At 36.8% G+C, this 12,584-nt stretch overlaps 1 protein-coding gene across 1 annotated transcript in view; it reads left to right on the plus strand.

Annotated features, from left to right (window-relative positions):
• Positions 1-12,584, plus strand: part of LOC150107016 (cell adhesion molecule Dscam1-like) — a 754,963-nt gene that overhangs the window by 655,851 nt on the left and 86,528 nt on the right. Inside the window, exon 27 of the mRNA XM_090393540.1 lies at positions 7,894-7,972. Coding sequence (XP_090249666.1) covers positions 7,894-7,972 — 79 coding nt within the window. The remainder of the gene's footprint in view (positions 1-7,893; positions 7,973-12,584) is intronic.

Below are 12,584 nucleotides of genomic sequence, written 5' to 3' on the forward strand. Positions count from 1 at the left end.
CTCCCACGATGAGTCTCTGACTCTATGGAGGTCAGATGTTAATAATAATAAAGGTCTCCCCTTTAATTTTTTGACTGCAGTTTTGCTACTTTTACACATAGCTTAGCTTTCTTACATTTATTTCTCTGTAATCTTTTAGAGAATCTTCAGTTTATTTACTATATGCTTTCTTCTTTGCCAGGAATGCTTCTTTAACCCCTTATGTTGTTATTTTTTTATTCTTGCAGACAGCCTCACCACATGCATGTCCCGTGAATCAATTAGTTTTTTTTTTTTTTTTTTTTTTTTTTTGAGTTTGATAATGAAACTCACAGATCTGATTCTTGTTTTCAAACTGTTTCATCTTTTTTTCAATAATGTTTGTATAGGTGAGTCTAGAGTTTGCCTGTAAAAAAACTACTTTAATTATTTTTAAAACTTTGTTACATACTCTTCTTTTCAATGTTATATTCATTTTTATCCTACCTAGAAGTAAGTGATGGTCGCTTCCAAGTTCAGAATCTCTGCACACACACACTCATGTATAACCAGCATGAAGATATCACTAACAATGACATAGCAAATGAGTCTTTTCATATTTCTTGTGTTTTCTCTCCACATGAACATCTGCACATCTTTATGTTGGAACATGGCATTAATAATGAGTAGTCTGTATCCTGAACAGAAATCCAACAGATACTTATTATTATTATTATTAGCCTTGCGCTTTTGTTCAAATTTTCCCTGATGGGTATCTTTCCTTGTGGGTAATTCTCACATTCAATTTTATTTTCTTTTTTATAGATGGGAACAGGGTTCTACTCCAATCATCTGGAATTTGACTTTATGAACACACCTGAACTGTGCAGTGCAGTTACTGTAAAACTGTTATACTTTCCATATTTGGCTAAACCACCCAAAGATAGACTTAAGTTCAAATCTAGTCACCGACCAGAGGAACTTTTTTTTTAAAGTGCCTCCATAGTGCAATTAGAAGAACCATGGTACATTGCACTCTTCGATTGGAAAGGGCCTAAGTTTGATTCTTGTCATTATGAGAGGAGGAATCTCTATATGGGTTTTTTTCAATTGAATGTGAGTTAGCCAATCTCATACAGAGGAAGCAGGATTTTTTTTTCTCCTGGAAACTCGGGTTTTTCATTCTGCATACAGACAAAAAATACTGGTGGTGGTGAGCAGTAGATGGCTTTGGTGTAGATGATGGAGATAGAGAGTTGTAGGGTAAGTCCCCTCCCTTGATGAGTCCTTGGACTCCTTGGAGGTCCAAGGACTTGTCACAAAATAAATCAAGCATTTCTGATTGAATATCATCTAGTCCACATTTCAAGTTTCTGATTGCCTTTTTTACCTCAAGTATTGGTATGCTCTCCTGATTGCATTCCACTTGAATATATTCTACCACTGTTATGTCACTTTTTGGTTCATTTAGGAATCTTTCAAAGTAATTATTCCAGAAATCAAGAATATCTTTATCTTCAGTTTTTAAATAACCTTTATCATATCTAATTCCTTTCACAAGTAACCCCTGGAATATTTTGCCACCATCATGGTATTTCTCTTCCATATTCTTACCAAAGACTACCATTGACTTTTATTTATTTACTTTTATCTTAGCTCTCTTATATTTAAAAGAAAATGTTTTACAATGAAAGAACATGACAATCAGTAATAACAAGGAAATTTAATTAGTCATTAAAATTTGAAACTTACACCTTGCTAGTTTCACATACCTTCAAAAATCTGGTAACTTTATCAGAATAAATAAACATCCCAAAAATATATAAACAGATAACAAAGTTTCCAAATGCTGAAAAACCATTACAAGAAAGAAAAATAAATAAATTCATGCTAATGAATAAACATAATATCATACAGCATACATATCATACAGCAAAGTTAAAGTCTATGATGTTAAAAGATTTAATAAGCAGTTTCCATATGTCACTTAATATAAGTATTTAGTTTTTATTCAGTGATCTTTGTGAATGGATAACAGTAACTAATTCTTTTAGAAATCTGGAATCAAAATTTTCATCTAATGTTGCATGTTGAAATGTTCCAATCAACAGCATAGTTAGCATTGGAAGTATGATTGTCCAGACTAGACCTTAGTTTTCTTTTATGCCTGACATCTGCAACATGTTCCTTCTTTCTCACCTCAAATCCACATCTTGTCTCCATGTATGCTAAAGAGTACAGAATTCTAAATACCCAGGAGTATATATATATATTACCCAGGAGTGCATCCTTCCTAGAGTACTGTTGAAAGGATGCACTACCTTTACGAGACCTCAGGAGGCTGTGAACAGTTTGAATCAGTTTAAAAGTCACTCTGATGTTGTGATCCTTGAAATGAGATGTTATTTAATCAGCACACTGCCAATATATGAAATTGTGATTGAATCCCTATGCTGGATATTCTGGTTATCAAGAGCAGTGAGGTTTGAAAAGAACATTATGTAGATTAATTTTTTTTTTTTTGAATAGCCATTGAGAACAAAAAAACTTGAGTCAGAAGTTTGGACTTGTCCTTGTTTTGTATAATAGAAAGTGCTTGATTCTTTAGAGTATGGATTATGCATAATTTTTGGGAAGGATGGTGAAGGGATTGGAATATGTGTAATTTATATTGAGTGACATATGGAAATCATTATTAAATCTTTTAACATCCTCTTCAGTTGTTAACTGTAGGCAGCTAATGCATGATATGCTACATTAGGTTTATTGGTTAGCATGAATTTATTTTTCATAGCAATTTATTTTTCAAAACATCTAATTTTTCATAACAGTTTTTCAGCATTTGGACAACTTTGTTATCTGTTTATATAGTTTGATTAAGTTCTGACTGATGAAGCCACCAGTCCTTTGTAGGTGCCTGAAACTAGTAGGTGTGAAATTCAAAATTTTAATGACTAATTAAATTTCCTTGTTATTACTGTATGTTAGCTGTCTTATATTTTTCCCTGTACTCTCTCAGGTCATGTGCCTACTTACTTGCTAGGAACTTGAGTATTATTATTATTATTATTATTATTATTCAGGCCTCCAAGGAGTCAAAAGACTCATCGAGGGAGGTCCTTTCTAAGACATAAAGTCTGTCAAGACTCATCGAGGGGAGGTCCCCCCCTGAGAAACACAAAGTTTGTCATACCACTCCTTAAACCCACTGACCGTTCTCGCTCCCACCACTCCATCAGGCAATGCATTCCACGGCTCAACCACCCTCCACACAAAGAAACCACTCCTTACCCTCTTGCTCACAGTTTCCTTTCGTAACTTCCAGGGATGGCCTCTTGTCATCACTCCTTCCCGCTGATCAACCAAGCGAAAGAACTCCCCAGTGTCAACCCTGTAACCACCTCTCAACAGTTTAAAAGTCTCAATCATATCACCTCTCCTTCTTCTATCCACCAAACTCTGCAGTCCACATTCTCTCAGCCGATCCTAATAACTATCCTTGTACAGTCCTGAAACCATCTTTGTCATCCGTCTTTGTATCCTTTCCACAGTTAATTTATCCCCTTCAAATCCTGGGGACCAAATCTGAGAACAATAGTCCAAGTGTGGTCTGATCAGAGACTTATACAACGGAATGATAACCCTCTTATCTCTGCAGGTCAGTGTCCTTCTCATAATAGCAGCAATCCTCTGTGTTACCTTCACCACCTTTGCAATATGTCCCCTAAACTTCAGGTTTCTATCAATCATCAACCCCAGATCTCTTGTCTCCCCTACTTCCTCCAGTATAACTCCTCCCATAGAGTATGCAGCATCCCAGAGATGTTTTCCAAACCTCAAGACCTTACATTTTGCTGCATTAAACTGACACCCCCATTCATTTGCCCATCTATCTAGCTTATTTAAATCCTCTTGCAGGGCTACCACATCTGCACTATTACTAATAATCCTTCCAAGCTTCGCATCATCTGCAAACAACTGAATATCCCCCTGCAATCCACTGGCTATGTCATTGATATAAAGGTTAAACAATATAGGTCCTAGTACTGAGCCCTGTGGGACCCCACTTGTAACCTTCTGCCTCCTGGAAACTGCTCCACCATACACAACTCTCTGATACCTATCAGACAGCCAATCCTGAATCCAGTTGACCAATCTGACATCCAGACCCATGTGCTGCAACTTAAATATCAGCTTATCATGTGGCACCCTGTCAAATGCCTTCGCCAAGTCTAAGAAAATTGCAGTATATGCCTTTCCCTCATCTAATGCTCTTGTAACTTTATTATAAAAGGCTAGCATATTGCTAAAACAAGAGCGTCCTTTCACAAATCCATGTTGATTCTTACAGATAACATTACCCTCATCTGCCCAATGCTGTACACGGTCCCTCACTACTTTCTCCAAGATCTTAACAACTACTGATGACACACAGACTGGCCTATAATTAGACACTTCCAGTCTGTTACCACCCTTATGCAATGGCACTATCTTACCTTCCTTCCATTCCCTGGGCACCTTTGCCAAAGCCAGACTTTCATTGAAAAGCCACGTTAAAGGTACTGTCAATTCACTAGCACATTCTCTCAAAACTCGTGGCGAAATACCATCCAGTCCCACAGCTTTACTGACATCCAGAGTACTCAGTATCTGAAACACACTCTCCTCCTGTACCTCCAGACCTCGTACCAGTCCTATCCCTCTAGCATTAAAACTGACTCCTCTAGGATGAAATACTCCAATAAAGTGTTCATTGAACAATTCCACTATGTCCTCTGCATCAGTCACTCTATTCCCATTTTTATCCCACAATATCATTCTTCCACAGTCATTTCTCCTCCTACTGGCCACATAGCTAAAAAATTCCCTAGGATTTTCTTTGGATCTTAGGGCCAATCTCCTCTCATATTCCAGTTTCGCTTTCCTTACCACACGAGTCACTCTTCTGGCCTGTGTCTTATATTCCTCATGCATCTCTTCACCTATCTCCTTATATCTCTTCCATAGCCTCTTTTTCGCATGCAATTCCTGTTTAATATTGTTTGTCATCCACTTTACTCCAAATTGCGCCCTCTTCTTCACTCGTGGTATACAACTTACCATTGCTGATAACAAATATTCTTTCACAATTTCCCACGCACTGGTGATATCCCTGCCTTCCAATTCCTCCCTCCATGAAACTTCCCGAAGTTGACGTCTAAGACTATTATAATCACCTGCCTTATAATTCCACATAAGTTCCCGTCTCTTTGATACTCCTGCATGTCTATTCATTTTCCAAGTCAAAACCATATGGTCACTCTCTCCAACTGGTGGGAGAGACGTCAACTCAGTTATTATCAACTCTTCTGATGCTATAACCAAATCCAAAATTTTTGAACCTCTTGTTCCCTCTGTTACATGTTGCCTAAGACATTTGTCCCTCAAGAATTCTAGAAATTCCATTCCCCTATTGTTACATGCATCTTCCTCTCTCCAATTTATACTACTGAAGTTAAAATCTCCCATAACAATCATTCTTCTTGCACTTGCCAAACTTAGCTGTCTAAACATCTCCTGGTCCCCATCCTCTGTGCTCCTGGGTCTGTAGCAACACCCCACTAAATATCCTGTCTTGCCTATCTCTACCTCACACCATACGCTCTCAAAATCATTTGTCTCACTTCCTTCCAAATTCTCCACTCTTAGAGGACATAGGTCATCACTTATCATAAGCAGCACCCCACCACCACGCTTTCCCCTCCTATCCTGATGAAAAATGCTATTCCCAGTGACTTCTATTCCTGTTGTTATATCCCCTTCTGTCAACCACGTCTCAGTGATCGCAATAATTTTTGGCCAGGCTGATGCTATCTGCGCCACCAATTGCTCTCCCTTATTCCGGATACTCCTGGCATTAGTATAAAGCATATAAATGCCATTGTTTCTATACCCAGCATTATCCCTTCTAGACTCCACTGGGCTCAGTGTTACCTGACATTGTCTCCCTTCTCCCAAGTATCCATTCCCACAAGAGGCCACCCCTGCTATCATCCTCCCTGGGACACACTGACTCGTTCAGAACAGCAATCTCTCCAGATGCCTACGTCCTTCCTCATTCAAATGTAAACGGTCTCTCGCAAACAACTCCTCTCTTTCCTCAAACGCACTCCAAGCATCTACATATACCAGTCCTCTCTTGTCACACATTCTCGCTATTATGCCATTCAATATCACCGCTCTTCTGCTCAGCTCATCATTATCATACCTAGGCAACACGCACACTATTTTTCCTCTCTCTGTCTTCTTCCGTACAGTCTCAAGCAAAAATCTCATATCTCTCGCTGCCCGACTTACATTACCACTCAAGTCATTCGTTCCTACCATCACAATCATCTCATCCACCCTTTCACTTCTCTTAATTGCCATAGCCACCCTTTCTATTGTTCCTCCTGGCAAACACTCCTCACGCATCCTATCCTGAACACCAATATGCTTTCTTCTTTTCTTCCTCTTTTCTTGTGTTTACCTTGGAGTACCCATGCCTCCCTAGTTGAATCAGTCAAGGTTTTCTTCAGAGTTTGCCACTGAAACACCAAGGTTTGGATCTTATTTTCAACCTCTTTCATTTTTCCTGAATAATATTTGTATTTGAGTTTGTAGGTAAGCTCTAAAAGCTCAACTTAATTTTATTTAAAACTTCATAGATATTTTATTTTTGATATGATATTTATTTTTATCCTGATTATAACTATGTGATGATCACTTCCAATTTCAAATTCTGTGTGTATATATATATATATAATCTTTTGTATCCTGAACCAGTGTGAAGATATTGCTATCAGCAATAATATAGGTCAAATAAGACACTTTTCTTGTGTCTTCCCTCCATGTGAATTTATGAGCATCTTTTATGTTGATGCATCACAAGTGTTGTAAGTGATGAATGGTTCATATCCTGATGTTTTAATTAACACGTTTTAATATTCTTTCAGTTTTCAGACCCTTAAGACCCCTGAATCCCCATATTCTGGGAAAGAAACTGTGAAGGAATTATCCATTAAGGATCCCGTGCCTTAATTTTAATTTTGCTGTTTTTGATAAATATCAATTTGTAAAAATTATATAATCATAACAATTGCTGTTGCACATCTTTTAACTGAATGCAGTCAGTTTTCGCTATAGTAAATGCCATCATTACACTCAGCTATCACTATAGCAAACAGTAGTCTGTGGAATATGAAGACAGATTGAGAGAATGTAAGTTGCAAAGCTTTGTGAATTGGAGGAGGACAGATATTATTGAGAGATATAAGCTAGTCAGAGGTTGTTATCAGGTTGATAATGGAAGAGATTTTTCATAGGATGGGAAAGGTGGGGGGGGGGGGTAGAACAAGAGGCCATCGCTGGAAACTGTATAAGGAGGGTATGAACAGAGGAGTTAGAAGATTCTTTGCATGGAGAGTGGTTGGTGAGTGGAATGCATTGCTTGAGTGTGTTGCAAAGGTAGACACATTGAATAGTTTAAGACACAGTTGGATGAGCATTATGTGCGATAGTGTGTATCTCCAATGATAAGTCTCTGACTACATGGAGTTCAGATGTTAATGATAATAATAATAAACACACCGATAGTGAACTCCCTCATTATAACAAATTACTGAAATTAGTTTAGAATAATGATAGCCAAACCCTAGAATTATTCTGAAGGAAATTTACTGCAGCAAGCTTTTCACTATTAAAAGACTCTTCTTTAGGGCCCTACTAGTTTGCTACAGTGAGAGTTGACTTATTTTATGAGCAATGAATTCATGAATTGTTTATAAAATAAATATAGTCACATCTCACTCTCTCTTTGTAAAATATATGATTTTTAAGGATTTTAGGTTGGTATTAGCTTGGATTGATTCTAATTTTATTCTTTATTTTGTCTTTCTCTCTTTCTTTTTCTTGCAGCCAGACAGCGACAGACCATATGCTACAATAATGAGAAGTCCTGCTCGTCCAGGGTCGTATTTAGCTGCATTGGCCCAAGGTACTATTTTCTGTTTTGAAATTTGTTCTAAGACAGGGATGTGTATATTGAGACAGTGAATAAAAGGAATAAGAAAATGTACGTTTATGGGAAGTGTGATATATATTCATTGAATAAAAGTAGCAAACAAAGAATGAATGATAAACGAAAGTAGAATAGTTTGAGTGGTAGTGAGCAGAATGGTAAACAAAGTATGTCATGCAAGCAAGCATGACTTCTGGTAAGCAAGCGAGTCAACTAGTAAGTAACTTGAAGGCAGTTAGTTAATGGGATGCAAAAGATGAAAGCAATGTTTGTGAAGCTGAGAAATGAGATGCAGCTTATGCTGCATGAGGTCAGATTGGTAGCAGGAAATGGCAGAGTGCCAAAGGAACAACAGGAAGAAAGTACACAGAAATAGTAATGAATGACATAAGATTGCTACAGTTCCATTATTGTGAGTGTGGTGAATGAGAGGATGATATGGGAGAGAGGAATAATGAATAGGGTGATTGAGAATTTAAGTATGCTGCATGAGGTCAGATGATTGGTGGCAGGAAATGGCAGAGTGCCAAAGGAACAACAGGAAGAAAGTACACAGAAATAGTAATGAATGACATAAGATTGCTACAGTTCCATTATTGTGAGTGTGGTGAATGAGAGGATGATATGGGAGAGAGGAATAATGAATAGGGTGATTGGGGATTTAAGTATGAGCATCCAAACAGGAGAATTGTTGATAGCAGGAACAAATGTTTTGATCGGAGACTAAAAGAATGTGAAGATGGATATCAAAAGGTTGTTGAAATGAATGAAATATAATGATATAGTTAAGGAAAATAATTCATGTGTCCCTCAGAGTTAGTGATTAGTTGAGACTGCAAATAAAAATATAGATAGCCTTATTTTGAAGAAGCCCTGTGTGTGTGGGGGGGGGAGTACAGTTTGTGAATGTATCAAATCAAGTTGAGAGCAGATGAAGTTTTATAAGAGTGATGAATATCACTTTGAATGGGTTTAATGTAGTCATATGGAAAGCCTGTTGTTAGGAAGGAGAATTAGAGATCTGATGAATGTACAAGGGAATACGATAAATGAGCATGTAAGAACTTTTATTATATCCCCTAATGAAGAAACTCATGTGCAAAATGGAAAGAGCAACAGAGAGAGCATCGAAGTGATGAAAGAGATGCACAGAGCATGGAGATTGGAAACAACAATGAATATAGTTAGGGTGGCCAGACCTCTATACCAAATCCAATCAAATGGCCTAGAAATGTTAGCAGTGACCACATAAGTTTCTCCAAACTTTTCAATGGCTTTTATCCAAAGATGGGTAAGATAGGCTATGAGAGCTACAGTAGAATGAGATTGGCCAGATAGTAAAGAAGTTTCCTGTTAATGACTCACTTGAGGTAAGGATAATGAGATAATAGCATGATGAATGATCTTTATCTCTCTTTTTAAGAATAGACTGGATGCAGGCTTTCTTCATGCTCTCAGCTATTGGACATAACTTCTCATATAGGCAGTGTAAGATGGATATTGTTTCTAGTGCACAAATTTTGAGCACATTCAGGGAGATACCATCTGGACCAGGAGACATGTTGGTATCCAGACTAATGAGGATTTTTCTGATGTCTTTCTGACAAAATATGAATGGAGGCATGCAGTCTATCATTCATGGTATATTGGGAAGTGATATTCCGTAGTAATCTCTACAAGAGTTGAAGAAGAAGAATGATCCCAAGAAGTCAGCTTTTATCTCTGGATGATGTTATAATAATAACATCTGAAGTTTTTTTGTTTTTTTTTAAGTATCAAGGTGTGAGAGAATCAGAAGCTGGAAAGACAGAAATTGCATTCAGTAGTCTTAGCAAGATAGAGAGAGGGTAAAAGTATCAATTGCCATTTAAGCAGGAAACGGCAATTGATACAAAGTTTTCTGCATTTGTTCCTTTAGAAATCTAATTTGGATTTGCTGATGGTTTTATAAAATATCTGGTATTTAGGTTTAGATGCTGCTTGAAAACAGCACAATGACAAAATTATACACAGATTTAATTGGTCCAGTATTTCATCTTTGTCATGAAGACATCATCTGGGATACGATGTGAGAATTGTAATAATATACATAAACAACACAAAAAAATAAGTGGAAGATGTTAGACTGTCGAGTCCTATTCTCTGTGGTAGCTGGTAGTCACTCCTAGCTGGTGGGAGGTCTAAGAATTACTGTATCCCAAATCTTGAGGAGTTTCACACAACTATATTTATTAAGATTTGAATGTTTTTTTTTAAATCTGTTGCTGTTTCCAAAAAAAAAAAAAAAAAAAGAGTCTGTTATGTTGGTATTTGCTGCAATGAAGCTTTTGGTCAGCTAGACCTGACTTGCCATCATTGTGGCAATGGAAATATTTCTTGTATTCTTCAAGATGGATGTTGCCAGATCTTCCAATTTGACCATAACAGGATAAGCTGCAAAAAGAATGTTGTATATCTGGAACTGAGAGGAGAGGGAATTGATCTGTAAGAGAGTAGATAGGCAGCTTCAAATGGTTTAAAAACAGTATAGAAATTACATTTCTTTAATGTGATAGCATTAATGTAATCTGTATGATGGGAGGGATATGAGATTCAGGGAGGAAAAAGTATCCTTTTAGATTTTTTGGCATTGTAGCCATTGGATAAAAATGTGTGAAAAATAAAGGAGAGTTAAGCTGTGAAAAAAGTCTGGTTGGTGGAGTAGAGGTTGGTAGTTCTGTTAACTAGGAATTTTATGATACCATATTGTTGGGAAAGGAGTGGTGGAAAAGTTTTAAATGTATCTACCTCAAAACATTGGGTGATTATTTTGGTTTATATTAATCTGAAGTTTTACTATAACTTGGTAGTTGTTTTTATATTTAAAAAAAAAAAATGTATCTACCTGTGTAGGTAGGTTTTCTCTAAACTTAGAAAGAAAGAGTAGAGAGACGTAATTATTAAAGCGTTGAGAAAAGACAGATTATTGTCATTTTCTTTCTTCTATAGTGAAATGAATTCAAGGGTGCTGCCTGTTATAGTGGAGGAGGAATGAGTATCTTGTATCTGAGCCATGTGTCCAAATAGAGAATACATCATACTGTATTTACTCAAAGATAACTTGTCCTCGCGTATAATTCACACTCCTGATTTTACTTTATGAAAAAAGAAATTAAAAAGGTTCGCATATATCTTGCACATGAAAAAAAAAAGTTCAAGCACATTCACGTTGGGCGATAGTAACTCGCTCCCAAGGGGAGGAGAGAGGGAGAGCCCATTGCTGTATCCTCTCTCTACATATATATGTTGTAATTTCAAATTGAAGCAGCTGGTGTGGATAACAAAATTGAAGACACATTGAACAGGTGCTTAAACAGATGTTACAGGCAGCAATTTAGGCTAAGTGCAAAAAAGCAAGCTGTTTTTAATTTGAGCCTCCCAAGATGTGATGAATTTTTATGTTAGACTGCTTTGGCATACTTGTGGAAAACCAATACTTGTATAGTGGTTGAGTTTGTGTGTAGTGATTGATGAAGGCTTTCATTCCAATGAGGATTATTTCAGTAATTGATTTTGACAAAATTATGGAGACAACTATCATGTTAAGAATAATCACTTATTTCATAATGTTTTTATCTTCATATTAAAGTTATAATATGAAAGTTATAATAAAAAAGTTGATCAGAGAGCTTACAGGAATACACTTGCCGGCATTTACGAGTTGCCCTCACCTCGAACCATATAGAAGACATGATCGCTCATGATCGAATGAACAGGTTCCTTTCCACTCACTTCTGTGTAGAGTATTCAGGACATGATCGGAAAGGCTAGATTTATCATTATTTATATTCTTTTTTTCAGATAGGAATTGTGCATCAAGTGTCACCTATATAAGGCAGGTTACAATTGTACTGAATACAGTTTACTTCAGTATGGGTGGCTAGGGAAAGAAGAGGATCCTTGGAGGAGTTCCATAAGTTCTTTAATTTTGCAGGAGGTTTAAAGGTGGCATTAAGGCTGTATTTATGTAATATTCTGTTTATTTTATCATAATCATATCCCTTTAATGTGTGGCAAGGCTACAGTTTTATTATTAGGTGCTACAGTTTTATTATAAGGTGCAGTCTTGGGAAGAATTTTGTTGATAGTATTTTTACTGTAGCCATTTTTTAGAAAACTATTGCTGATTATATAAATTAAGTGGATATTAAATCCAACATCATTTCAAAGCCAAATACAGAAAAACTATAAAAGTTTCATGCGAAAATTGACCAGAGAGCTTGTGGAAATACACCGCCGACATACTACGAGTTGCCCTAGCTGAACCTAATAGGGAAAAGCAAAACCGCTAAAAGCGCCCTTATATTGTCTTCTATTGGTCCATTTTTGATAGGTTTCACTAGTCTGATAGCTGTTTCAAAATCATTGGTTTTCATCAGAGACTAGGCAGAAATCTAAGAGAGCAAAAAACTCTCAGTACTAGGGAACTTGAAGCGAACAGAGTTGAGAGTACTGAACATAGTAATAATAGCATCAGGCTGTGTATTCATAACCATAGTAAATACTCTACTTCCAATCAGGTAAGTGCTCATGCAGATCATGTAGAGTT

Source organism: Typopeltis vanoorti, chromosome 5 (genome assembly GCF_054136105.1).
Source record: "Typopeltis vanoorti isolate ZY-2024b chromosome 5, IOZ_Tvanoo_1.0, whole genome shotgun sequence".
In the NCBI taxonomy this organism is placed as follows: domain Eukaryota; kingdom Metazoa; phylum Arthropoda; class Arachnida; order Uropygi; family Thelyphonidae; genus Typopeltis; species Typopeltis vanoorti.